The sequence below is a fragment of the Amblyomma americanum genome, chromosome 4 (genome assembly GCF_052857255.1).
Source record: "Amblyomma americanum isolate KBUSLIRL-KWMA chromosome 4, ASM5285725v1, whole genome shotgun sequence".
NCBI lineage: Eukaryota > Metazoa > Arthropoda > Arachnida > Ixodida > Ixodidae > Amblyomma > Amblyomma americanum.
Window position 1 is genome coordinate 64,379,455 of NC_135500.1, and position 27,929 is coordinate 64,407,383.

The 27,929-nt window shown below is 46.5% G+C and overlaps 1 protein-coding gene across 2 annotated transcripts in view; it reads left to right on the forward strand.

Moving 5' to 3' along the window:
• The first annotated feature begins 6,477 nt into the window (after window positions 1-6,477).
• Window positions 6,478-27,929, forward strand: part of LOC144127997 (syntaxin-7-like) — a 46,640-nt gene continuing 25,188 nt past the window's right edge. Inside the window, exons 1-6 of one of the 2 annotated variants that reach the window (XM_077661042.1) lie at window positions 6,478-7,160; window positions 10,255-10,323; window positions 14,737-14,806; window positions 17,996-18,086; window positions 19,462-19,536; window positions 22,398-22,610. In XM_077661042.1, coding sequence (XP_077517168.1) covers window positions 7,064-7,160; window positions 10,255-10,323; window positions 14,737-14,806; window positions 17,996-18,086; window positions 19,462-19,536; window positions 22,398-22,610 — 615 coding nt within the window. In that variant the 5' untranslated portion in view covers window positions 6,478-7,063. Of the gene's footprint in view, window positions 7,432-10,254; window positions 10,324-14,736; window positions 14,807-17,995; window positions 18,087-19,461; window positions 19,537-22,397; window positions 22,611-27,929 lie in introns of both variants that reach the window. The other variant, XM_077661043.1, reaches the window with a different exon arrangement.

Below are 27,929 nucleotides of genomic sequence, written 5' to 3' on the forward strand. Positions count from 1 at the left end.
CAAGTCCTCAAGCTTCTTTATGAAACCAAATAAGCGAGCAGTTGGATAGAGGAGCCCTCCATTGTCACGAAACTTTGTCAGCCTCGCAAGCTGAAAAGTTTCATCTGGGGCAGGCGTCCGGCTCCACGCCTGCTTCCGTCGAGGAGGCCGCGCCTTGCTCAGCAATCGTTGCAGCGCTTGTGTAGGACACCGTCGTGTCACTGTTCGAGCACGGTCTACGCTTCGCCGGAGACGCGCAACTCTCTGACTTCCTTTTACGAGCAGGCCTCTCTTTCACAGCTTTTTTCGTCAAATACGCGGGTAGGTTTGGAAGAATGGTTGGCACAGCATCACTGCTAAGCAGTGGCTTACCACGTGGGATCCGCACTTCCTTGCCACCAATGATGTGTACATAGTCGCGAATTACGTAGCGCGGCTCAAAATGTAGTTCGCACACGGCACTTGTGTCTTCGAGAGGCTTGTCCGCTCGATGTAGGTTTTTTTCCCACAGTCTTCGAAGTGCTTCATCCTTGGGCACGCTGAATAACGACGGCTTTGGGGCACCTTTTACATGTACATAGCCCGTTTTACAGCCGGGCGCAAAACAGTGGTTCAAACGGCGTGGTGCCATTTCACACGCAATAGCGACGCACGATATACTTCCCTACGATGATTTCTTATAAACATTAGAATTGGTAATGTAAACTTCGGAACACATGAAAGAAAGCACAGCGGAGGCAGCGGCGCGCAAAGCCAGGAAGGCAGCGGCGGAGGCAGCGGAGGTTTACATTGACGACGACGACAGCGCCTCCGCGCGGGTCCCCGGGAAAACATAAAAATGTTCACATTTCCGGCGACGCGGGAGCGCACGCCGCCACCGGAGAGTCAGCTCACTACCCAATAGTAGTTCTAGTTCACTTTAGCCCAGCGGCACGGTCGACACACTGCCCACACATCTAGACTGAAGAGAGAAAAGTGGTGACGATGATAGTACGGGGCTTAGGGAAAACGAGCTGAAACATCCGCCATTGTTTATATTGTAACGTGAAGATGTGCACACCAAAATGGAAAAATATATTTACAGGGAAACAGCTTACAGCCACGCAGCCGAACAACCGGGCACGCGAAGCCCAGCAGCAGAAAACGCACTTCGTCCTCTTCGCGTTCCAAGCGCGAGCGCACCAAGCACGAGCGTTCCAAGCACAAGCACAACCGTAGCATAACTCCCGGCGGCAAAAGCACCGTCCCGGTGCTAAGTGGATGATGTAGCAGGCGTGTGGTACGGTTTGAGACGGACTACATGAACGACGTCAGTCAAAGGGCTAGTGGACGACGTCGGAGCATGAAGAGGTGTAATCTCGTAGGTCACGTCGGTCACCTGACGGAGAACTCGATAAGGGCCACTGTACTGACGTAGAAGTTTCTCAGAGAGACCGACATGGCGAGAAGGAGACCAAAGGAGGACGAGTGAGCCCGGCGGATAGTGTACTGGGCGATGCCGGCGGTCGTAAACTGACTTCTGGTAGGTCTGAGATGCGGTGAGCCGGTCTCGGGCGATTTCACGGGCCATAGTTGCTCGGGAGATGGCGTCACGTGCATACTCTGTGGTCGAGGCAGTAGAACTCGGTAGTAATGTATCCAATGGCAGCGCAGGATGCCGACCAAACAGAAGGTAGAAAGGAGAATAGCCGGTGGTATCATGCCGCGACGAATTATAAGCAAATGTTACATAAGGCAAGGCAACGTCCCAATCGCGGTGGTCGGGCGAGACATACATGGATAGCATATCGGTCAGAGTCCTGTTGAGGCGCTCGGTAAGCCCGTTCGTCTGGGGATGGTAAGCTGTAGTGAGCTTATGCTGCGTGCCACAGGACCGGAGGATATCGTCAACTACTCGGGACAAAAAGTAGCGGCCGCGGTCCGTCAGCAATTGGTGTGGAGCGCCGTGGTGAAGGATTACGTTCTGCAATAGGAAGTCGGCGACATCGGTTGCGCAACTTGTTGGTAACGCACGCGTGATAGCGTACCGGGTCGCATAGTCGGTCGCGACAGCAATCCAACGGTTGCCGGAGCAGGACGTCGGGAAAGGTCCGAGAAGGTTGAGTCCAACACGGTAGAATGGTTCGAGAGGTACGTCAATAGGCTGTAGAAGGCCAGCAGGCAACGTTGATGGTCTCTTCCTGCGTTGACAGAGGTCGCAGGAGGCAACGTAACGCCGAACAGAGCGGTACAGACCAGGCCAAAAGAAGCGGCGTCGGACCCGATCGTATGTGCGGGAGACGCCGAGGTGGCCTGCGGTCGGTAGGTCGTGTAGTTCCGCTAGGACAGATGAACGGAGACGCTGGGGAACGACTAGCAGGAGCGGAGGTCCGTCAGGACGAAGGTTGCGGCGGTATAGGACGCCATCCTGAATGACGAACAGTTGCAATGAAGGATCTCGGCTGGCACAGTTGAGGCGATCAATGAGAATACGCAAGGAAGAGTCTTGTCGCTGCTCGTCCGCGATGTTAACCAGATCGGAGATAGCGAAGAGGCACGGGCCGAGGTCGTTGTCTCCAGGATCAGGCGGCTCTACAGGGTGCCGAGACAGGCAGTCGGCGTCTTGATGGAGACGCCCTGACTTGTAATGAACTGTGTAAGAATACTCTTGGAGGCGCAACGTCCAACGTCCGAGCCGGCCTGTGGGGTCTTTCAGTGAAGACAGCCAACAAAGGGCGTGGTGATCGGTCACTACGGAGAATGGACGGCCAAACAGGTACGGTCGGAACTTAGCTACGGCCCAAACAAGAGCTAGACACTCGCGCTCTGTAATTGAGTAATTTCGCTCAGCTGTAGAAAGGAGGCGGATGGCATATGCAATAACGCGTTCTTGCCCTTGGTGACGTTGGGCTAGCACGGCGCCAATCCCATAACCGCAGGCGTCTGTGCGAACTTCAGTCGGAGCCGACGGATCAAAATGGGCCAGAATAGGTGGGGAGGTGAGTAAGTCGACTAGCGAAGAAAAGGCCTCCTCTTGGGCAGGGCCCCAGGTAAAAGGGGTGTCTTTCTTTAGAAGGTCGGTCAGGGGGCGAGCGGTGCCGGCAAAATTTTTGATGAAACGGCGGAAGTACGAGCAGAGGCCGACGAAGCTGCGCACATCCGTAGACGACTGGGGAATAGGGAAGTCCTTGACGGCTTTAACTTTAACAGGATCCGGGCGGACACCAGAAGCGTCGACTAGATGTCCGAGAATGGTGAGTTGGCGGCGACCGAATTGACATTTCGACGAATTGAGCTGTAGCCCGGCTCGACGGAAGACAGAAAGAATGCTCGCCAGTCTTTCGAGGTGCGTGGTAAACGTGGGCGAAAAAACCACAACATCGTCGAGGTAACATAGACATGTGGACCATTTAAAGCCGCGAAGCAAGGAGTCCATCATTCTTTCGAAGGTAGCTGGCGCATTACAGAGACCGAATGGCATAACTTTAAACTGATATAAGCCGTCCGGTGTGACGAATGCCGTCTTTTCGCGGTCATTGTCATCAACAGAGATTTGCCAATACCCGGACCGAAGGTCAATTGAAGAGAAAAATTTGGCTCCGTGAAGGCAGTCCAAAGCATCGTCTATTCTTGGGAGTGGATAGCCGTCTTTTTTTGTTATGTTGTTTAGGTGCCGGTAATCAACGCAAAAGCGCCAGCTGCCGTCCATCTTTTTAACCAGCACAACTGGTGAGGCCCAAGGGCTCGACGAGGGCTCTATGATGTCTTTACTGAGCATCTTGTCCACCTCTTGCTGTATGATGGTGCGTTCTGTACTGGACACTCTGTAGGGGCGTCTGTGAATAGGAGCTGCGTCACCGGTGTTGATGCGATGCGTGAACACAGATGTTCGAGCCAAAGGGCGGTCATCGAAGTCAAAGATGTCGCGAAAAGACGACAGAAGATACCGAAGGTCGTGAGCTTGCCCTGGTAAGAGGTCAGCAGCAATCATTTTTGCATATTCATCAGGTGGTGGGACGTCAGAGTCGCGGCAGTTCGACGAGGGTGGGACGCTTCTCACCGCCGATACGACGCATTCGGCAGCAGGGCACAGCGTGGCGAGCGACATACCTTGTGGGAGCGGCTGAACGTAAGAGGCAAAGTTGAGAACCGGAAGGGACGCTTGATTTGCCGACATGGTGACAACTGTATGCGCAAGGGCAACACTGCGTGTAAAGGGCACATCAGGAACCGGAGTAATGATGTAGTCACCATCGGGAACTGGCGGGACCGAGGAGAAACGGACATAAGTGGCGGCATCGGGGTCCAGGCGGACAAAGTCGGCGGTGCACAGTCGGTGAACAATTGGATCCGGTGGCTCTGAAGGAACAGGTAGAGCGAGTTGAACGATGCTTGTGGCGCAATCTATAAGGGCGGAATGGTCGGTGAGAAAGTCAAGGCCGAGAATGATGTCATGAGGGCAGTGTTCGAGGACAGTGAAGAGCACAGAAGTATGGCGGCCGGCTATTGAAACACGAGCAGTACACATTCCGACGACAATAGACATACCGCCATCTGCAACACGGACCACAGTTGAGGGGGCAGGAGTGAGCACTTTCCTTAGGCGACGGCGAAGACGAGCATTCATGACTGAGACGTGCGCTCCAGTGTCGATCAGAGCGGTAACAGGGACCCCGTCCACGTCGACGTTAAGGATGTTCCGATGAGCATGAAGAGTTAAAGGAGGGTTTTTTGGTCGAGTCGTCAGAGCAGCATCACCCCCAGACGCTGCAGCCATCAGTTTTCCGACCGGGAGCGGGCATATGGGGCCGGCGACGAAGGGCGGCGAGGTCGGGGCGATGGAGATCGACGGCGCTGAGGTGACGACGAACGGTTGGTAAGCGGGGTCTGAGCGTTGTGGCCAGAAGAGGTCGTTTCCGAGGGCGAGGGAGAGCGGCGGGAATATGCAGAACCCGGCGGGTAGCGGCTGTAGGTCGAGGACGGACGGCTTCGGCAGTGTCGAGATATGTGGCCAACTCGGGAGCAGTTAAAGCAGATGGGCCTGTCATCAGGTGTTCTCCATTCATCTGGATTGCGGCTGCGTCGAGGGTAGTATGCACGTTCAGAACCGAGCTCCGGGGACATGCGGCGAGCATATGGGGCACTAACTGAGCAAACAGGTTGAATCCCAAGATTGGCAAATTCTTTGCGAACGACAGCCTGTATAAGGGATACTGCTGGAGTACTGTCTGTTGCGGGTGGATGAAACGCAACGGGGGACATTGCCTCTACTTCTTGGCGCACAAGTCGTGTCAGGCTCTCAGATGTCGGCAGACGGCTCGGTGGAGTCGAGTCTACACAGGACGACGTCGCAGTCGTATTCGGCAACCGCGTGAACTGCGGAGAAATTCGGCGGCTCTTCGCTTGTTCGAACCGGCGGCATTCCTTGATGATTGCGTCAACCGTTCCGCAGTCCTTGTATACAAGAAGGTTAAAGGCGTCATCTGCGATGCCTTTGAGCACGTGACCTACTTTGTCGCACTCTGACATAGTGGCGTCGACTTTCATGCAGAGAGCTAATATGTCCTGAATGTATGATACATAGGACTCTGTGGACGTTTGTGCACTGCATGCGAGCTCCTTCTTCGCAGCGAGCTGACGCCCGAATGGCTTACCAAACAGGTCACAAAGCTTGCGCTTGCAGAGATCCCAGCTGGTGAGTTCATCCTCGTGGGTCTCGAACCATACCCTGGCAGTGCCCGTCAGGTAGAAGATGACGTTGGCCAACTTTAGGGTCGGGTCCCACCTGTTGTGTGTGCTCACGCGCTCGTACATTGCGAGCCAGTCCTCCACGTCGACGCCGTCCGTTCCGTTGAAGGTCCCAGGATCTCTCGGATGGGCAATGATGAACGCCGGGTTGGCGGACGCCGACGGAGCGGCCCCTTCGCTGGTCATGGTTGAAGAGCCGGCGAGCTGACGACCGCTGCGAAGTTCCGTGCTTGCTGTGGCTGTACCCCGCACCTCCACCAATAATGTAACGTGAAGATGTGCACACCAAAAGGGAAAAATATATTTACAGGGAAACAGCTTACAGCCACGCAGCCGAACAACCGGGCACGCGAAGCCCAGCAGCAGAAAACGCACTTCGTCCTCTTCGCGTTCCAAGCGCGAGCGCACCAAGCACGAGCGTTCCAAGCACAAGCACAACCGTAGCAATATGACGCACCATGAGGAAGAAGGCTATCGACGAAGCTTGGGCAAGTCGGCTTAGTTCACCACCGTCACTAATTAGCGGGGTTAAGTTGACAAAGTGCGGTCAAGTTAAATCGTCTGAAGAGTTACAGTGTCAAATAATTATCGACTTAGCCGAGCACATTTCTGTCTTTGTAGTCGTTGGCCATGTATTTTGTAATCTAGAAAAAAAAAACAATCAAAATCCGCGCCACATATGCGTCATTCAGGGCATCACCCAGGTGGCGCCACGGAATCCCTACCTCGCTCTGTCGTCGCGCTGACGCTCTATTGGACCTTCGCTACCAGCTGATCCATCTGTCTGCTTGTCAAGTCAATGGTCAAGTGTAGCGCTGCGAGTTCTGCCACTGTCCATATCATGAACTGTACTACAACCGTTTCTCGTTGCGGCGTTTCCAATGCGTGCTCTGGATAGGGGCTTCGGGCTCTCCTGCCCGCGCCTAATCAGAGTGCAGGATCGCCAATCGTTCTGTCCGGGCGTAGCTGTTATCGTCGACGCGCCCACTATCATTTGCGGAATAATCTCCTCGGCTTGCATGTGGCTGTTCGGGGCGGCGTGATTTATTCCAGGTAGTCGGGGATAAAAATAAAATAACAACGACAGTCATTGCCGTGCCCAGCCAACCTGTGTTCCACGGCGGCTAGTCGATCGTCCGTGTGCCGAAGACCGTGCCTATCCGCATCGCTAACAGCTGTCGCGCCGCCGGACGCAAACCGATCCCTGCACCGCGACATTGTTTTCGCGTTCTGCCGGAGGTGTGCGGCGGATGCACTGAGGGGGGTCAGCCGCTTGGAGTGAGTGGTGACGGTACCGGCGTCCCGCGCTGATCGTCGGCAAGGCCCGTCAGGTGTTGTGACAGCCCACCCACCAGCGATGTCTCTGTGGAGCAGCCCCGGCGGCGGCCGCGACGCCCACAACTACGGCAGCACAGAGCACTTCGGCGGCATGGGCAGCTCGGCACGAGGTTCCGGTGGGTTGACCCTCACTGCGCTCGACGGCTGTCTCACGATCGAGGACAGCGTCGGGTCCGGGTGCTTGCGGGATTGCCCCTTGCCCGTGAAATGATTGCTGCGCAAAGCTAATCGGGCGCCCGATTTATGCAGATATGACGCCCCAATGCGATTCAGATAAATGGCCTTCACTGTCGGGCAGTTATAGTGTGCCGAGTGTGCAGTCATTTCGCCAAGTATTTTAACGTGCCATCGTGTTGTTTTCCGAAGAAATGGACATCAAGGATGGTGGTATGTGTTTTATCTGACTCGTGGTAATTAGTTTCAAACTCTCCTAATTCTTCGCTCGTTCAAATGCCTGCTTGTTCGGTGGAGTGTACACTTTCTCTTAAAGATAGCGGGTACATGATTTTGTAGCTTTGGAAGGCCACTGTGCTGCCTTTTTAATGCTTGTAATTATCGTTGTGCAGGCTTTGTATATTTCGGGCAATGTATCTGAGTAAGGTTACATTCCTTTCTGTATGGATGCTGTGAATACATTTTAAGTGATCTGTATGCATACTTCCAAATCAGTTGGAGCCATAAAGTGATTGATATGTCTTCAACAGTACCTAATGTGATACATTTGTCATCATTCATTCATTTGCTGCAGTGTCTAAGGGACTTAGTTTTCTTGGACTGCTGTCCATTCTTTTTAAAACTGGACACTCGACACTTGCTTTGTTCACTGCAGTTGTCATCAAACGAGAGCACATTTCCAGTATGCCACGTAATGCTGTCCTGTAGAAGATCTAGGGTACCTTAGGCAAATTGTAGTCTAACAGGTCGTATTGGGGTTATATACATTGGGGCTTATTGATTGTGGCTCTTGTAAGCTTTGTGGCACAGACCACAGTAATGGGGGAGAGAAAGACTTGTAAGCTTCAGCAACGAACGAATGAACTATTGTTGCCACATTTCACAATGTGAACACCTTGAGATTTTCAGGATCGTATTGCATCCCCAGGATTCGCGTCAAGCCAGAAAGGGGGACGTTGTGTGTGGTAATAAAAAGTTCCGCCCCATGAAAGCTACCATTTTCATTCCTGCTCTTATTGTTAATCTGTATCTCTGTTGACAAGAATGCGAAGTAGCACTTTGGACGAGCTGAACGCCATCCATTCAGTCAGTAACACAATCACATGATCAAAAAGAGATTGTGAAATAGCCCACTACATAAATCACTTCTCATATCTTGTAGAAAGTTAAATAAGGTATGCAGAACATATGATGCCAAGAGAGATTAACTGTGAATTTAAGGGAAGAAGCATGACAGTTCTTTATAGTGTGCTTAATATGAGGATCACTCATTTTTCTCGTGACAAATAGCTTTGGAGAGAAATTAATTGTTGCACTATTTAGTGCTCTCAGGGAAGACCGTTACATCATTAAGAAATGCAGGAGACAGATGGTTTGCTTATGACTGCAAGTTTACTGGCAGTGAACATTACTTAGGCATGCACATTTGATCTATAGAAAATAGAGATAGGCTCATGTGAGAATAACAGTAATGCTGAAGATAGCCATGAAGGTCGTTCAAGTCAAACAGTGGCCTTTTGTTTTACTACTCTACATAATGGTTCCACTGTTTGCTGCATTTGATGCTGACAAGATATGGGTGTCCCCTGTTGTTGCATGTCGCACTGATGTTGCTACACACCATGAGTTACGTGTTCAAAGAGGGTTGCAGACTGTGTGGAATTACTGAATAGCTTGCAGTGATAACACCTCTTGGAAGAACGCTGGCAGCGAGAATGAACTTTTCCGAGACCCTGCGCACAGTACACCGATGAGGCCCTTTGGTGGCTGTCGCATATTTTGAATTGTGTAAACTGTGGAATACTCGCGAGTTCACAAGTGCATCACTATATAGTCTTTTGGTAGCATGGAGACTGCTGCAGGTGGGCCTTCAAACATTACTTCTAGAACTCCTGATCCTTCGGTAACACTCCGACAGCATGTTGATGGGGTGCAAGCCTCTCTCGGAGGTTTGTTGCATACAGTCATGCACAGACACCTGCAGCCTTGCAAGGCTTAGCAGATTCTTGTTAGCTAGACAGCTCTCAGGTTTTTTTCGGCATAGTTCATTGCAAACGCGCAACAATAAAAGGAAGTTTTAACAGAGCAGGTAGGTGACTAGCAGCAGACTACCAGATTATCAACAGTGAATTGATGGCTGATGGCATTGCCATAGTTTTCTGACAGCTTTTGTTTACAAAGGTTCTCAGTCGTGTGAGCTCATCTTTCTGCATTGTATTGAGTAATTTTTCTGGGTGGCAAGAATGTGAGCAGTGTTATTTAAAACTTGGGTAGGATCATCCAGGAAGATGTTCTGTCCTTGATTGAACGAGTCTTGGGTCACTGACCAATTGTCAAAAAACAGTTTGTTCACGTTTCGGAACCCTTCGGAACGCCTACGGGTTCCTTGTTCGCTGTCCTTAACATTGTGTTAGAAATGCCACTCCTAACTGGTGGCGTATTGTCGTCTACTTTCAGTTTATTTGCTATTTACAAAGAAAATAAATAAAGTAGGTGCTGCCTTCTAGTTGAAAAGCTGCATATAGTTCAGCTGTCCTTCCTTTGCTCTGCAAGGCTGCTGGCTTCCCTACTTTGTTGATGTAATGAGTCGTCGACGTCGGTGCATCTGTTTTGTTCCTTGATGACACAATGAGGCACAAAAAAAAAGGTTACAAGGAAAGCGATCACACACGTCTTAATTTTCAGTGATTCTATATTTTAATTCGACAAGAAGGCTGTGTGCACTTACGATTCCAGACAGACATACCCACGTGGTGCTGAACATGAAAGTGGGCTGCAAAAGCTAGGAATGAATGACGCTGTGATGTTATTGTGTTCGTGATGTCTCAGTAAAAGCACAGCCCTGCCCTGTGGTCTGGTGTATTTTGTTGTGCACTGCATTCTTTGTGTAGTGCTAACGACTTGCCTTGTCTCTCTGCTTCTGCTGTCTCTTCCATTGTTGTTTTGTATCATGTCGGGCTGACCTGTGTCATTAATAGCATAAAAAATTTGGCGCAGGAGCTTCAGGTGCATTTTTTTTTTCTTTGTGCCCCTTAGATACTTCTCAGCGGTACCACCAGCTATGCGACAACATCAGTTCCAGCATATTTTCCATCAACAATGCAAGTAAGTAAATGCAAAATCTTCCTTCCTCCTGCTGTGCCTGATAAAAAATTTCAGTTTTTGGAAAAATTGGAGGACCAGACTATCGGATTTTTCCTACAGTGTGCAGTAGTGAATGAGCAGATATATGCTTGACTGCTTTTCTGGCCTTTTAGTCAGGCCATTGCACTTGGAACCTCCCTTGAAATCTGTCATCTGAATTTGTCTGCATTGAGACGGCCCGACTCAAGTGTGGTGGCCAGTGGTTCACTGTATGACAGGCAACTCGGAATGTAAACAGAGAGGGACGTGCATGGACCTATTATTTATTATTTTTTTAATGGTATCTATTGGCGCTGCCTCAGTTAAAGCTACCCGGGTCCACAGCCACTGCTCATGACAGTGCCTGTACAGCGTGGAATTTTAAAGCAGCCAGTTTTCTTTCCTTATTACAGTTTCTTTCAATGACAGCCGAGCATTGTGCAGATTTGCAGTCTCAAAAAAACCCATCTCAAACATTTCATTTCATTGTATCCATTGGCTTCGATTGCACCTAAGGAAGATACAGGTAAACTGGCTGATTGCGTCAGTCTGAACGAGATACATCTGCATGACATGTACATTGACCTGGTTGTCAATTGAAAGCGGGACGTGGGGATCAAGTCATGGAAATATTTAAAAAAAAATTGATTTTAGAAAATACTAGGTTTGGTATCTGTAAGGTCTTTTTAATTATATCCCAAAAACATTTCCCCCAAAACAGCCCAGGAGTGACTTTAAAATATTGGCTGTGGTTTAGCTCTGGTTAAGGCTGGAGTGACGCGATAGCTACAGCTGGCCGAGTGGAACTCGCTCAATCGAATTGCAAAGTCATTCCGAGTAAAAAAAACAAGGTGCTAAAAATATTTCGAGGATGTCACTGCATTAACCCTTCCTTGGAATAAAACTTGAGGGTGAATGTAGGTTTCTACCATGTTTTGTTGTCACGTGATCTTGGTATAGCAATGCAGCATATAAAAATTTGTCGAGTCATAATTACTCGGGATGTTTCATTGAAATTTGTATTTAAGCATACAGTGGGTTTCCCAATAAGTATGCCAAATTTCAATCCTCTGCGCCTAAAAATAAGAAATTTCACCTGTGATCACGGCGGCCTTCCTTAATGATGCTGATATTTGGGACTGTCTGCCAGAGAATATAAAGCGCCAACTTTGTACCCTCTTTTAAACACTGCTTTCACTTGAATCAGGACACCTCACCTACTAAGAATGTCTTCGTTGTGGATTGTGTGGCGCACTGTGTTCGTGCAATGAATGCACAGTAAGCCCAGTTGGCTGAGGGTTCAAATGCGCTTTATCACCACTTGCATTGTGCTCAGTGTCTATAAATACTGTTATCAGTGGCCGAGTTGAATCCATTGTTGGAAAAATGCTTTTCCCACTTTTCCTTTCTCTGCAGCAGTTGCAGCCTTTTGCCTTGGTGCATTTACAAATTTGGTCAGCCTACCTGGTCTTTTGGCAACTTTGACTACAGTCCCGTTATGTAATTAATATATTGACATTGGCGGTGTTACTGAGCAACATTAGTCAGTTTTCTCATAGGTGTGGACAGGTGGCTCCTGTTACGCTTCATTTCTGTCCATTGCACTGCACAAACACCTACACTCTAAGCACTAATGTTCCTATATTGGAGTAAAAAATGAGTACGCTGTCCTCTAGCTCTATAGAGGAGAGCTTACTTCCTTTTACTCCTTTTTGTTCAGAACGTGTAGTGCTCAAGTTTTACTGGACGAAATGGTAGTTTGGTTTTGTGTGCCAATGACACCATGGGCTATGAGGGGTGTTGCAGTGGAGGGCTTTGGATTAGTTTCTACCACCTGGGATTTGTGTTGAGCACTCGCATTGCATAGCACACGGGCGTTCTTGCATTTTGAACTCCGTCAAAGTGCGCCCATTGTGAACAGGATGCGCCGCCAAACAGAGAAGCATGTTGTGTAGGCCCCTGGTTGGTCATGACAGCGGCTTGCTGAGGATCGTCGAGAAGTGCTGAAGTAACAGCGTCTGTCACCTGAGGTGCCCCTGGCTTCCAGTGATTAAGTGGCACCTGACAAAACCAGTCTGTGTAGCCTGTGCCTTAACGTGTGTCTTTTGATCATACTATGCCTTTCCTCTTCATCCCCCTCCTCCTTTGATCATACTAAATGAACATCTTGCACTGCTCAGATTCGCTAGAAGCATTCTACTCACTGCTAGTTGTTGCTGTGCCACCCTTTTGGAGACTGCTGTCTGCTCAGAGTCAGGAACATGCTAGGATGTGGTTCCTGATGTGTTGTGCACCTTTTGTGCACCTCACCTTCAAACGAGTTGTTTGCTACGTGCAAGTTCTTACTTTACCAATTGTGCAAGCACTGACGATTGCAGCAAGCAAGCTCTCAGTAACGTTATAGCAGGCAGGCTTGCTGATGTACTGGGAAACTAGCAGTGGTAGAAAGCGATGTTTCAAGGAAAACCTTGTACAAACAAAACGGGACAAAGAGGAGAAGAGACACCGACAGGTCCAAACTTTCAACTGAACTGAAGGAAAATGGAATACATCCAAGGAACTATATGCTGCAGGTGCAGAGTTACTGGTACACGACACGTGTAAAAAACACAAGCAAGATGTTTGTCACAATCAAAGCCATATCAACAGTGAAACACCACTGAAACAGGCCATCAGACAACATAGCTGAGCATAAAAACTGAACAACGAAAAAAACTAACACACAGACTGGAGCAAAAAGGAACAATGGCCGTTGTTTGGCAGTAAGAAAATTTACTTCTTTATTTAAGAGGACAACTGATGCCTTACTTGCGCAATAATTGGAACTAGCGTTTGTGCAAGAGTGCTACACGAGCGCACTTTTTAAGGCCTGGACCAATGCAGGCCAGTTGCCACCTCAGCATAAGCGATGCAGGCCTAGCTTTTTAGTGCACTACTTTGCACAAGACTGGCCTGGTACTAGAGCAATGGCACGCTGACATTGCATCTGTACCTTTGTGATGTAATTCCATTTTATATATGTCGTGCTGTCAACGGTCTCATAGCTACTGTTTTTTGGCCCGAACAGTGCCTGAAATGTGCATGAAAAGATGCAGTGAAAAATGCATTTGTAGCTAAGAAGAATACATTTCCTTGCTGCTCTGATTCAAACTCATGACATTGGTGCAGTAGGGACTCCGTGATTGCGGAAGGGAACAGGAAAGCGGTGTGTCCAGCCTTGGATATCTAGAGAGAAAAAATTTTGGGGCCTTCTTAACCACGTTCCTAAAAAAATGCAATAGCATTTAGGTTGCCAGCTGTTGTGTCAAAAATGAGTGTTTCATGCTCTTCCTGCCAAAAATCTGGTGGGAACCAGTTCCATTGCCTTTATATGGTATACATGAGCCTGATCACTGTCCAGAATGTACTCTCAGTTGGATTATCATATGGGATTATACTAATCTGACCCTCTAATCCACCTTGATCCATTTTTTTGGGTCGGCCAACTTTCGAATTTGGGGGGGTCCTCAGATTTTCAAATGTGGTTGTGCCACATGATTGCTTCACTGGTGCTCACATGGTGTTGATGTCACGACCCTCTCAACCAGTCAGGGAGTTTTTTTACAGGTAGGTTTAATATTTTTTGTGAGACAACAACCTAGAAGCTATCGCATTAGAACTGTACTTGACATCATTGCAGTGTGCTTGTGAAAATGACCTCTGGTGGCAATATTAAAAAAAAATTGTGCTCATTCTAGCTCAAAAAAAGGCCTGTTTATAGAGGCATTCTAATGACACCTTTGTCATTGGAACGTGGTACTAGTCATCAACACAGGCAAACTTGCGTTATCTTCAGTATCACTTTACAAAATGCTGCATTTCAAATTTCTGCTCTTAACATTTTTGTGCAGAGAGAAGGCATTCTGTGCTATTGTTTGAGTGCATTTCATTTCACTTTCCTGGTGTGATCGAGTGCTTTTCTAAAACTTACTGCAAAAAAGAAACGAACATAGACATTTCCTTACTCCTGTACTGCTACATATTGCTTAGGTTGCTATTTGGCTCACTTGAAAATGAAATGTGGTGGTTACTTTGGTTTTGCAAAATTGTTTCTTACCAACTGTACCGTGCTGTCAGATTTCTTAAGTATATGGTTTAATGATGCTGGTAGTGGTTTATTAGGTGGCTTTTGGTTTGTGGAACAGTGTCCACTTTGCTTAACATGATTTTGCTTTTCACACCATGTTTACGTCTAAGCATAGGTCATTTTGGAAACCTGTTGAAAATGTCTGTTTCAGAAGAATTTTCTGACGAGCGCAATCCAGTGCTTGACGTGTGGGGTGCCCTTACTTGCTGTGCGAAAAAACTTTGATGTTGCTGACTTCTGTGATTTCTTTTTTTTTTTTTTTTCTGCAGCCGCAACACTTGAACGTGCCTCGAAACAGCTGGGGACGCAGGCAGACACAGATGCCTTCAGAGAAAAACTGTGAGTTAGGTTTTCTTTTTTCTTCAGCAGACTAAATTTGTCATGCACTCGAAATTATATCATGTATACATGTTTCACTCTTAGCTAGCAACGTGGTGCTTTTTTTCTTGTTTTTTAAGAAGTTGTGAAGGACGTGTCGGTGTCTCAGTTGCTGATCTTATGAAACTTTGTACTGTTTTTTTTTTTTATATGGCATACTCGGCAGCCTTCAGGGGCAGTTACTTGAAGTAATTGTGGGCTCTGTGTTGGTGCTTTATTTAGAACCCAACTTTGCAAATTCCATCCAGGGATACATTTTATGGCCCTGGCTGGAATTTGTAAAACTGGGTTCTAAATAGAGCAGCAGCATGAAATCCTTTTTAATGCTGCTCTTTAGCAGCGGTGTCACTCCTTTTTCGTGCACAGAAAAGGTGCTGGCAGCCTCTGCCTTGCCTCGAAAATGGCAGCCTGCCTTAAGGCATCAGTCACTTCTGTCATCTGTCTAGGTTTTGTCAGGGCATCTTTGGACATGCCCGTATCATCATCTTAGTCTAGCCATTCCAGGAAAGCCCACCTAAAACACAGCAGGATGATAAACTAGCATAGGAAGAAAGCAGCACTTCAGAGCAACAGTATGCTGAAAAGTAGAGGACGGGGCTACATTATGAGCATAAGCACAAACTACCCAGAGTGATTGATGGAGGGGTCTGGAAGCAGTACAAGAAAGCATTTAAGAAGCTTGGTATTTTTCCCCCTGCAACTATTTTTAGTTGAGTCCTCGGTTTGCTGATGTGTATCGAGAGCACTGCAAAGACAGCTTGGCAGCCACTTAGGTACATTGTTTGATGTGCTTGACCGTACTGCACAGAACTTAATCAAGGTTGTTTCCAGTTGTTTTCAGTGGGCACACACACCCAAAAAGATGAATATTTTTTGGTTCATAAGGCTTAGCGAGAAAGAAGAAACCGGCCCTTGGGCTAACAGTATAAGTTCGATCCTCGTGATGACAGACTTCTAGAAATGTGTACCAATCGGCTGCAGCTGTGGAAGTGGTTGCTGGGTTCAGTTACAAAGCGAAACATCTTTGCGCAAAGCCTCAAGGGAACAACGCGTGCATAGCTACTGAGTCACATTTGATTCAATTACTTAATTTCGTTTTGTATGGCCTCCAATACTATTGGGAGGGCTGCTGTAATCTCCACTCTTAGATGGTGTGTGATTTCTTGAAAAAATGCTTGTTCATTTCAAAATGTAAAGCCAGCAGCTAAGATGCTGTGACATCACCAAGAAGCAGTGACAAAAAAGTTGTTTATAGGTTGTGATAAATGAGAATTTCAGAGATATTTTAGCAGGACACATCGTTTGGTTTTTTGGTGTGCTGTGCTTTTAGTCCTAAATTGTGGTTTATGTAGCCACTAGAGAAAGACTCAAGCTCCTTACAGCCATGGGAAATGAGCGCAGACAGTGCAGTTGTACTTTACCTTTTGCGCCTGGACACTGCAACCCCTTGTGTCTAGGGATCAGTCTTCTTCGGGTAAAGTCTGAATGTAGGCTTCAGTCTCCCGCATCAATGGGATTTTTTTGAAACCCTGGCTGTTTCTTTCTGAGAGTCCTGCCACTACAGAAAACTCTTTAAGAGGACAATTCTTGTCATGCTAACCATTTGTGTGCACTGTGAGTACAGTCAAACCGCATTATAAAAACACGCATATTAAGAATTATGGGCTGTATTGAACCCTTCTGAATTATCTTCAACAAACACATGCATTTCTTACTTTATATATTGATCCTGACTTGCTATAAAACGGATATATCGAACTGACGAGCGTCAAGCTATACCTGCTCGGATGGCAGGTGGCAACCTTTGCCTCACTACATAGGTGACTAGTGGTCGTGCGGCAAGCGTTAGCGCCACAGTTCACGCTTTATCTCGCATTTGCCAACAGCGCCACAGGAGATATAGTGGCAAGAAAAGCTGGTGTGGGCACCCGTTTGCGCCTCCCGCACCCGTAGATTGTGCCCTGGAACCAGCGACATGGTCGATCGTTGTAGCTTTCCAGCCGCCATTCTATGCTCACGTCGACTGTCTCTGAGCGGAGGTGGTGAACACAGCAATAGCTTTCCTCCTGGTGTCCGATTTTTTATGCGACACTACCTTGACATGAGGAAGCTATTCTACCTGGCATCTGACCTGCCACCTCCGCATGCTGCGGTGCTTTGCGCAGAAGCCAGACTAACTGGCGTTTGCCGCTTGAGTTTTTGTGGCGACTGCAGTCTTCGCGAGCAGCTTCGAAATGGTGCTAAAGTTGTGGAAAAGGTCTCTCCCAGGTGCCGTTCTTTTCCTGATTAAATTTTGCTTCTTCATCCTGAGTTTTTGGTGAAATTTTATATTGTGAATTTCAGCTATATTGAACTGTATTTTACAATTTTTTACCTATTTGTTATTACGAAGTTTCACTGTACTGCATTCTAATGCTATGGCACAATTTTATTTTCAACTTCTTTTCAAAGCTAACCTCATGCCTTGCCTTCTAATGCAGCATGATGACCTCAACCTTGTTTCCGGCATTCAATTCACAGAGTTGCATGTGTCTGTCTTGAATTTGAGGTTTCAATACCTGGTAACTGAGAAAACTCATCTGTCAGCAACAGGTGCCCACAACCAGTGGAATTGATGTTAATGTTGTCAATGTGATGGTTACGAACTGGGCTGACTTTCCTAAGTCTTTCTCGCTATCCCACATTTTTCCCTTTTACGGAAATTGCTACAGGAATAAGTAGTAACGTATTGGACTAGCCTTTTGTGTAAAAATATCGAGGGTAGTCTGTGACCTTGGGTGACTCTTTGCTTTTGGTAATATTGCAAGTTCTTTCTGAACTGCAGTGATTAATTCTACTCTGTTGCATGTCAGTCTGATATATGAAGCTGTGGGCATACAAAGTGGATTCGAAGCGGTCTCTTTGAGCAGGAGCTAAACAAGGATGACCGTAATGAAGTAATGCTTTTTGTGTGCAGTTCATATCCGAAGAATAATGGAGTGCAGTGACAATTCACAATGGCAGTTCTATGGTTTTTCAGCTCAAATTCCAACCATGTGATGTTGCCACTCATGGCTTTGAACTGCATTTTAGTATGCACAATGGTGCTATCTGTATATCCCGTACACCACTTCATTACTTGATGAATTACAACTTTCTGACTTTCCACAGCCACATGACGCAGCAGAATGCCAACCTTACGATCAAGAGCACCACCTCAGCGTTGCAAGACCTCGGAGCACTTGTGACCCATGGGGACAAGGCAAGGCTGTTACAAAATTCTATGCGAGATTCTATAGGTCCGTGTACTGTGCGATGTGAGTGCACGTTAGAGAAGCCCAGATGGTCGAAATTTCTGGAGCGCTTCTCTACGGCATCCCTCACAGCCTGAGTGAGTTGCTTTGGGATGTTAAACCACAATAAACCATAACCGAAATGAAATTCTGTAAACATTACATGTGTGGGAGATGGGTGGTTCATGCTTTTGAAGTTTAAGAAAGCCTGCTTGAAAACAGGATGACATACAGAGGTAAACAGAGGCATGGTACTGGCTGTGAACCGCCAGCTGGTTCTTACTTCAGTGGCCAATGTGGCAGTGTACATGCCTGAAAAGAAATGCAAACACTGCAAGTTTTAGCATCCCACCACTGATCTATGTGCTGCAGATATGAAGAATCAAGTTCAGCTTACTTTGTCTGGACCATTGATCTGTGGATTGGTCCTTTCATTTGGCGCTGCTGGAGTGTTTGGCTTCCATTTACACTTTTTCCATTTCATTTACTTACCTTCACTGCGGTAATTTCTGGCTGTATAGTAAGTTTAGTGGCCTACAGTGCATGCGTGTGAGCTGAACTTGGAGGCATGCGACGTGAAGAGCTGGAATGCGCTGGCAGCCACCCGCCGCGGTGGCTTCTCTGCAGCTTCTAGGTGCAAAGGGACGAAGCGTCCAGCAAATAAAGAGTGTGCTAGCATACGAGTGACCATTCCGGCGGGGACGCAGCGTGAAGAGAAATGCAGCCTCTTCTTCAGAGTGGCTAAGGGCAAGGGGGCGAAGCATGCAAAAAACACAGCAAGCAAAAGATTTCGGCTACTTATACCATTGCCGTTGACGAACCAGAGGTGTTGCAAAGTGTCTTTCGCGCTAAGTACAACGCAGATGCAAACTGAATTCTGCAGGTGCCAGAAAATGAGCTGCACAGACCTCGTAGTTCAACAGAATAAAAAGCTAAACGAGTTGGAGGGTTTTCGTGATGTTTTTTGAGGTGCAAACTTTACAAAGCCAAAGAAAGAAGGCACAGGACGCGTACCATCCTGTGTCTTTCCTGTCCAATGTTGGCATGCCCTGTGTCTTCTTTCTTAGGCTTCATAAAATTTGTGCCAACAGAAACATCATGAAATGTCTTTGTACCTTTCTCATAAGCTACATTGTTCAAAATTAGGCAATTTGGATAATACGCTTCCCCCCCCACATTTTCTAAAAAAACTTATGAGCAAGGTTTTACGGTATAGTGATTTGAGAAACATTTTCTGAATAATGACTCCTAACAATTCAATGGTCTGTTGGCAGTAATAAACTAGAGGTGTGTTTGCATGAGCAAACTGCAACTCAGTGTTACTAATGCCTCTTACCTTTGCAGCAACAAAAACTGCAGTCGAGCCGCCTCCGTAGTGAATTCCAGGAGGTTGTCAAGCGGTACAGCAATTTGCAGAAGGTAAACATGCTTTCCCACTTTTGACGCCACCATGTTTATGCGTAAAAACTTTTTGGTGTGTGTGTGTGTGTGTTTTTCTGCAGAACCGCTGGCGTGCATTCAGGAGGTGAACCCTGATGTGTTGTGTAGAGTACTACATTTCAATTTTCAGTTTTGATGGCCTTTCTATCCTATCTTATCGTACGGAACAAGGTGTGGACACAAGCACTGATGGGACAGGCTTGCAATGCATCCACCTGCAACCCTTACGTGGTGGAAATACGCACTATGCAGCTTGGTGTAAACATTATCACATTTAAAGCTCTGTAACTTAGGCATTTGTGAATATTCGATAATTTCGAATATTTGAGTAAATTATTCACTGGGTGCGCATTTATATGTGCGGTGTCGTGTATGCCTAGCAGGTGTTCATGGAGCTCTCACTTAAAACCAATAGCTGTGCAATGACGTAATCACAATTAAGACCAGCAGTTGGGGGTCTCATAGATTGGTCTTGCACACCACAATTATGCTGGCTTCATGTGTAGGTCTACTCCCCCAATTTCTTATGGCTATTTTTGATTGACTTTGGCACAGCTTCAATGACTGTGACAAAGCTTCTATGCATTCTCTCTTTTTACAGCAATAGCTGTTAGGCGCCCGCCCAGCGGCGGCGCCGTCAGCATGACTGATGGGTGCATTAACGACATACACCCACCTGGCGGATGTCATTAACGCACTCACTGGTCATTAACGTGCTTACATTATATCACTGTCAACCTGTACAGGTGCCTCTGTTTGTAACAGCCGCCTGTCATTGCAGGGCTGAATCTCTCATTACACAGTAGTAACCATCCTGTGAGTTTTTTCACGAAACGGCCTTGGGTGCCCAAAATTAGATGATTTTAAAAATGCCTTTTGTGCCATTCAACCTTTTTTGTGTGCCAGAAGTATTTGAAATATTCGCTTTGAAATTATTCGAAGAAGATTACTATTCACCTCGAATTCACTTCAAGCCAAACACCACTGTGCACACAAGCATGCTCTTATTCGCTCATTCCTGTGTTTCAAGCCATCGTTGTTGCTGGGTAGCTGGCAAAAGGGAGAGGAAGTCCCCCTCTCCACATTTAGGCCATACAGAAAGAGGATGGGAGGCGGCAGATGGCAGAATGGAGAGAGGAGACAGGTGGCCTAGTGGCTTGGGTGCCTGCCTCTATTGCGGAAGGTGTTTATTTCGAAAGCCTCCTGCAGCCTGGCACCCAGCGTTCTTAGGTGTGTGCGTTCAGAAGAGGTTTTGCAAACCCTGTTGCGCCCTTCGGGGGGCAACAGTTTCGAACACCTCGGCCCACAAAAGTGGTTCATGTCCCCGTGCTCACACAAGGGTTCAAGTTCCAACCTCTTATGTTCTAACTAGCACTTCTAAACAGACTTGCAAGAAGAGTTCACTTTGGAGTATCACAGCAGTCCCGGGCAAGTTCAGATTCATCTCCAGCTGTCTGACTTTGCTAGGAAAAAAAAAAACAGAACATGTCTGTGAAAAACTGGTTTTCTGTCACACCACGGCTAATGCTCAAACTATCATTATGCACACTTGTAACCGTCATGGGATTTTTTTTTTTGTATGAAATGTGTGCACACAGATTTGCAGTTGTTTTTGGGTAGTGCATTTGGAGGCAGTAACACTAGCGTGTGCTCCCCATGCTTAACCCGCCTTATGTTTGCAGCCTCTCTTCTCCTGGCGACGTGTAATGTCCAAGAGGAGTTTTAAGCATTTGGTGGCATCTTACGACTGGGCAACCACCTGGTGACAAGAAAGATTGCACGAGGCACAATGCTCGGGGTGTGTGTGTGGGCGGGGGGTGTGGTTATGTTATCATGGGCGCCCCATCTGGAAACAGTGAGGGTTGTGTAAGGCACATGCAGGGTTTGGTCACAACATCGTGGACTGACTGAAGCTACGGTGTAGCGTAGTTCTAGCGTAGTGTAGCGTAATTCTAGTTGTTTTGAATGTATATGCAGCATTGAACTCTTTGTGTTTCCTGTGTAATTCAGGGTTTCATTGTGCAGTTTTTGCTTCATGAGAGAATGAAATACATCTTGTTGTGTCTGTGTTGTAATACATAGCTGTGCTATGCAAAATACCTTGAATATGTTCACCCTCTCAAAAAAGTGTGCAGTATTCATAGGGCAGGGCACAGGAGGGGAGGTGAAACCTGTTGCCAGAATTTTATCTTTGCTAAAATCATGTACATGCCCAAGAGCAAGCGTTCAGTCGTAAACATTGTGATAAACGTTAGTTAGAAACGTTGTGTTTTAGTGTGCCATGAGCAAAAAAGCAGTCACTGGCAATCAAAATCAACAGTCGTGTTGATGCAGTCTTGTGTCTCATCCTTGCGTGGCATGCAAAGTCTGTTGACAGTTTCAAGTGGTAAACGAGTACAGTTTTGTTATTAAGACCACGCGGAGTGTCGGTTCACTTGCTCTCTGCCCGAGCCAGGGACAAACGTCTCAGATAATGTAATGCCAAGTAACTGAGGAGCATTGTTGCTTTTCTTTAAAAGAAAACTATTCCATTCGTCTCAAAATAGTTGCAGTTGTGCATGTGAAAGATGCTGGTGGCAAGATTCTAAGCTTGTACGCAGAGTTGCGTGTTCATACCAATGTTTTTGACTAATAATTTTGGAGCAATGTTTTTCTGTGAGGTATAACGATGTGCAGTCTTGGCCTGTGAACCATTGTTAATATAAACTCAAGGCACCATGATCATCATCATCACGGTGGTCAGGGCTTCGGGTGTCTAACATTATCTTCTGTGCTTATGCAGAATGTTGGGCTTCCTTTGCTTTTTTTGCATTTGTTCATTCCTCTGTGGTCTGCCATAGCAAGTGGCCACACGGCAGAAGTACACGATGGGCGTGCGGCCGGGCAGTGCTGCAACCAGGCCGTCTGGCGGAGGAGTTGCCCCACAGACAGGCGGCTGGTTCGACGCCCCTAGGCCGGAGGAAGCAACCTCCCTGCTTGACGACGTTGAGAGCCCACAGTCACCGACGCAGCAACAGCAACAACACTGGAGGCAGGACCTCGACTATGAGCAGGTGGGCGAGACATCAGGCTGCGGTGGCGGCATGCTAGAATCAAACCTGACGCATTGTGTTTGGCATGGCACCTGTTTCGTGTTTCGCCCACTCTGTGTGGGCTCTGCTTTATTACCATATTTACTAGCATAATGAACCCACTCCCCACTTTGGTCAGTGAGACTTTACCTTTTTTTAACCTCGCATAAAAAATGCAGTCCAGACCATCAGTTCCGGTGCTCAGCAGGTTTGCTTTATCTTGCCGCAATTGGCTACCGCTGTCGACGATCGCAAAACCATCGGATCGCGCCATGGTGGAGGAAACACCTTTTGAAGTGAATGGTGCTAAACACTGGCCACACATGAACGCCTTACACGAGTGGCAAGAAAGTTGTAGCAAGAATAAGCAGATACAGTGCAGTCTACTTAGTATAACGATATTGAGAAAACCGGAAAATCCTATTGTTTAACCGATTAGCGTTATATCTAGACCGGCAAAAAGAACATACCCACATATTCCCCCATGCATGTAGCCACCGACACCGGTGCTCCTGTCAAGGGCGCACAGCGTCTTGGCGCTCTGCGAAATTCGCCTAAAAACCACGTGAGTGCTCACATGAGTGCTCTTCAAAGTTTCTACAAAGAAGCAAAAGTGGGTTGGAGTTAAAAATTTTAAAATAAAATGTGAAACAGGATGTGATAAATCTTATTTTTGAATATCTCACTTGCGTTGTTCTTTAATCTGATTTTGCTAGTGAAGCCATGCGAGAGCTTTATACATTTTCTTAGTTCAGTAAAAAGCAAGAAATATGGCATGCTAAGAAATTTTTTACATGAACATCATTAGCATTCCAGCCACAGTAATTTTTTTTTCCTACTTTCACCTGCTGCTGTAGCTTATGCTAAAAATAAATTAAAATTGTTAAACAGGGTACGGTTTAGAATAATTACTCGCAAAGTTTGCAAAAAGTGACTTTTTCTTGAGATTCAGACCTAAGTTAAGAATCCGGACCTTCCAGATAAAAATACATAAGATGGCTCATAATACTATACACCAACTTCGATGCTTGCATTCTAGAAATTTTGATTCGAGTAAATTTAGATTGACAGAAAAAAATGTTTTAAGTCCGCAGCCAGCCGTCTTGGTAGATACTGCCGAACTGTCTTCACTGAAGAACACATACGGTCGTGATCAACATGAACTGCTTTGTGCAAGATATGAAAGGAGCTCAATTCGTGAAGCATTGCAAGCACAATGGTGCTAGAAATTATTGGAGGTAGCTGTCAATGTTTGTGGAAGTGGGGTGCTTTTTGACATCGGGCATTGATTTACTATAAAGTGGAAACCTCACTTGATTCCCATTGGATGCGTTACAAGCTATATTGAGCGCAATAGTATATGCCGCCACCTATTTATGGAACTTAAATGCACTTTGACTCTCTGCTAAGCGGTAATGTGCTGTCACATTTAATGCGTAGCAGTTCATATTGAGCACGATAGTATTGTGTTCTGCAGGTAAGACACAGTTCGGCAGTATCTACCGAGCTGGCTGGCTGCGGGCCTCAAAAGTTTGGAATCGCTGCACGTACTGCGTCTAACAAGGCTGTCCGTATTTAGGCCAAGGAAGTAATGTCTGCAACCATCCAAGCGGAACCAACCTGGTACCCTGCCACTAATGTCAGTAAAATGGGCTAAAACTTGTTCACGAAAATAGTAAGCTCTGAGATATAGATAGAGCAATGTCAAAAATGAATTTTTTTTGGAGGACCGTTGACCAATACTGAGTGGCTGGTAACTGCTATACAAAAAAATTTCATCCCGTATCCGCTGCACTGAAGGCGTTATGCAAATTGAGCATATATTTATTTTATTGTGAGATGGGGATCACAACAGTAAAGCAATGGCAAGAATAGTACCTTTATTACAGCGCTGGCCAGTTCTGAAGCACCAGGGAGTAGTGCAGTTCATCGCCCGGTGTGCTGGCGGGCGGCACCGATGCAGAAAGCTCAGCGCTTGATGCTGGCATGCTTTGTTGTGGTTCGAGTATAGCAGTCAGTCTTTCTGATAACATGGCTTCTTGTCTTTTCTGGTGCGAACATGAAGTACACCGAGCCAAGAAGCACTCAGACACCGCTGTGTGGTACAAAAGTTTGATACCAGTTGTTGGCTGCGGGTGGAGCCATTCTGAGAAGCCATCTTAGAGACACTCGTGACTACAGATATGTTTGTCGTCAGCTTGTCGAGCGTATGCTTAGGCGGGCTCAGCTTGGAAGGCCACAATGAAGGGGTGGCTGCCAGTGTGTATACGCATTTTCTAACAGCCCTTCTGCATCCACCGGTGGTCTATTCGAGAATGCGCTCAATTTGATCGCGATCGCAGTGACTTCGAATTAATGAGGTTTTACTCTATTTTCATCTGTTGGGGACTCAAAGAAGCTTCGTCCTCACTGCCAGAGCTAAGGACTCTTTCAGGTGTTTTCTTTAGCTGACTGGGTTTTTTAACGCTTAAAAATGCTTAGCTTGATAAGTACTGAAGAAAAGGGAACTGTACAGGTAGCAGTGTGGTTTGGAGGGCCACAACCTCCAATTGTCTGCTGTCCAGTGAATTGTGCCATTTTGTATTCAAGACATCGTAGAGTGAAAAGGCCGATCCACCAGAAATTCATTGTCAGAACTGCTTTTTTGCTTGTCCATCAGAGACATTATTGCTTGTTGCCCTCATGAACAAGAATGACCCACTGTATATAGTGTAAGTGTGGGTTCAACATACACAGTTGTGCCAATGTTTAGCTTGGGAATTTATCATTCAAAATACGTAGTAGTTGTATGGATGAAGTACTATATCAAGACACTGCTTGCGCAGACCCCCTCTGTCGTGTGATGTGTCGCTGACAGCGTGCGCATTTTCACTATCAAGATGCATCATGAAGCCAGTAGCTCACACACTTAGTTTCCTTCTGTGTGATATCAGTGACAGGGACACAATGGGGGATAGCTGCAGCAAAGTGTAGTTGATTGTGTGTCTGGAGCTTATGATGGCAGATGAATGTCTCAGTGGTGTCTGGAATGGCCAAGGGGCAGCTTTTAAAGAGGAAAAATATGAAAAAAGCAGAGAGTGAGTGGGAAAAGAGTAGAGGCAGGGAGATTAACCAGAAGGATGTTCTGGTTGGCTACCCTGCTCTGGGGGAGAGGGAATGTAAAAGGAAAAAGATGTGATAGACACAAGCACATCAAATAAGCACGTGCAGGCAGCAAAATGGCAAGCGAAATTATGGTGGCATCAGGAATCACGCCTTCAGGGCTGCCAATCGATGCGTTCTCTGTCCGAAAAAAGAATTCTGCAGAATTTAGTCCTTTGTAAGGCACAACCTCTGTGCATGTCTCACATGTATACAGATGGTAAAATTGCACTAGAAATATCTCAGTAATTGAATGACATCACTTTAAAATCAGTTCGACTCACTGGTTTTGCAGAAGAAAGAGGTGAACAGTTGTACAAAAAAGACCTCAAATGACGTCTAGCCTTCTAGACTTAGCCTTAGCTATTTGCACATATTAGACAACTTGCATTAGAATTGAAAATAGCTTAGAAAAGTATTGTGAGGCAGTTCAATGGTGGAAAAGGCTCAAAAGGTCAACAATTTTTCACATTTATTTTTTCCTGCTAAGATGGGTCTCATCTAACTGTACACCGACGCTTGCAAAATCACACTGAACACTAAGGACGCACATTAGCAAAAAGTAAAATTACGCCGATGGTTTGTTTGACAGTTCGGTAATATTAAGCACGCAAGAATATAGAGCATAGATCAGGCATGTAGCCAGAAATTTTTTTGGGGAGGGGCCAGAGGCAGTTGTATGGACCTCCTGCATGTTTGTAAACAAACGAGGTGGCGCTGCAGTCGCTAGCGAGCTCGTGGTAGGCAAAAGGTCGGGGAGTGGCGTCGCGGATAGGTGTTGAGCGCGGGTTTTCAAGGCTTGTAGGCGCGTTTCCAGTTTCTGCGAATCATAGCAATGGTCGATGCTTCCAACTTGGTAATTCGTTGAAGTACACGAGCTCGCGTTGGCCACGTGCGGCCTATAAAGAGAAATATTTTGCCACTGTATTGTACATATGGTTAGCAGTAAACATGTAGAAAGCGTTCCTGCCGTTTATTTATGCGCTAGGCATTGAATAAAACAAGTTTTGACACTCTGCACTAGCCGGAATGATTTTACTTCGGGACAATAGTGAGGGAAAGTGCTGGCGTTGTTTCGTCGGAGCAGACGTGCGCTCATCATCTGTTGGCATACGTGTCGCGCTGCGCGAAAAGTGGGGACAGCGTCGTGTCCCTGATCTCCTGTCTCGCTTAGCGCTGTTTTTAGCCGCATGACCACGCACCAGCCAAGCCGACTTGTCCTCTTGTTAAGCTGGTCGATTTGGTGAAAATTTTTATTTCTAGAATTATTTCTTTCCTAGCCCTGAAGTCTAGTTTCGTGACGAAAAATTATAGCAAAATATTGAGTACAAATTTATAAATTGCGCTTTTTAGAAATGTGGTCGTCCAAAATTGTGAGGTAATTTATTTGATTTCAGTGCCGCATTTCTTTGACCAAAGCGAAAGCGAAGATGCCATAAACTTTAAGGTATGTTTTGTGACCTCTCACATTTTCTGCGACTGGATCACTCACCTTCGTAATTCGCATGAAAATCAAATGATTCCATTTGTCGCAAACTATTCCTGAGACGTTGAGGAGCGTAATAAATCTCGATTTTTTTCCCTACACGTGCAGTACTGTGTTAGTTATTTCTTGTAACAAACGCTTTCATGTAACTATGCATGCATAAGTACTGACATATAGAAAAAGAACTAATCGCGTCATCGTACAGAGTAGGGCTTTATGTACATGCTGGCATAAAAAAAACTGCCTCACTATCTACTCAATTATTTGAGACCTTGGGGGGACTTAACGACGGTGTTAATTATAATTACCCAGAACTGCACCAGGTATAGCTATAAATAAAAGGAATTACTGAAACTAGCGTAGGAATTTCATATTTGCACCAAGTTTAGTTACATATCGCATGCATGAATAACGAAAACACTTTTCATTGTCACGTCCCCTCTCAATCTTGCCACGTGTCTGTTAGTAGCACGCCTGCGGCTGCTTCTTTCCAAACAAGCTTCGCGATCATGTACTACCTCATGAAACATGACACATGCATGATGCAATGAAAAAGCATATGGCGTTTAGCACACTTAAGGTACGCTATTCTAAGCACACCAACGCGACCACGCAAGATTGACACAACTTACAAGACTTCTTTCTACTCGAATGAAATAATTACGTCGTCATAT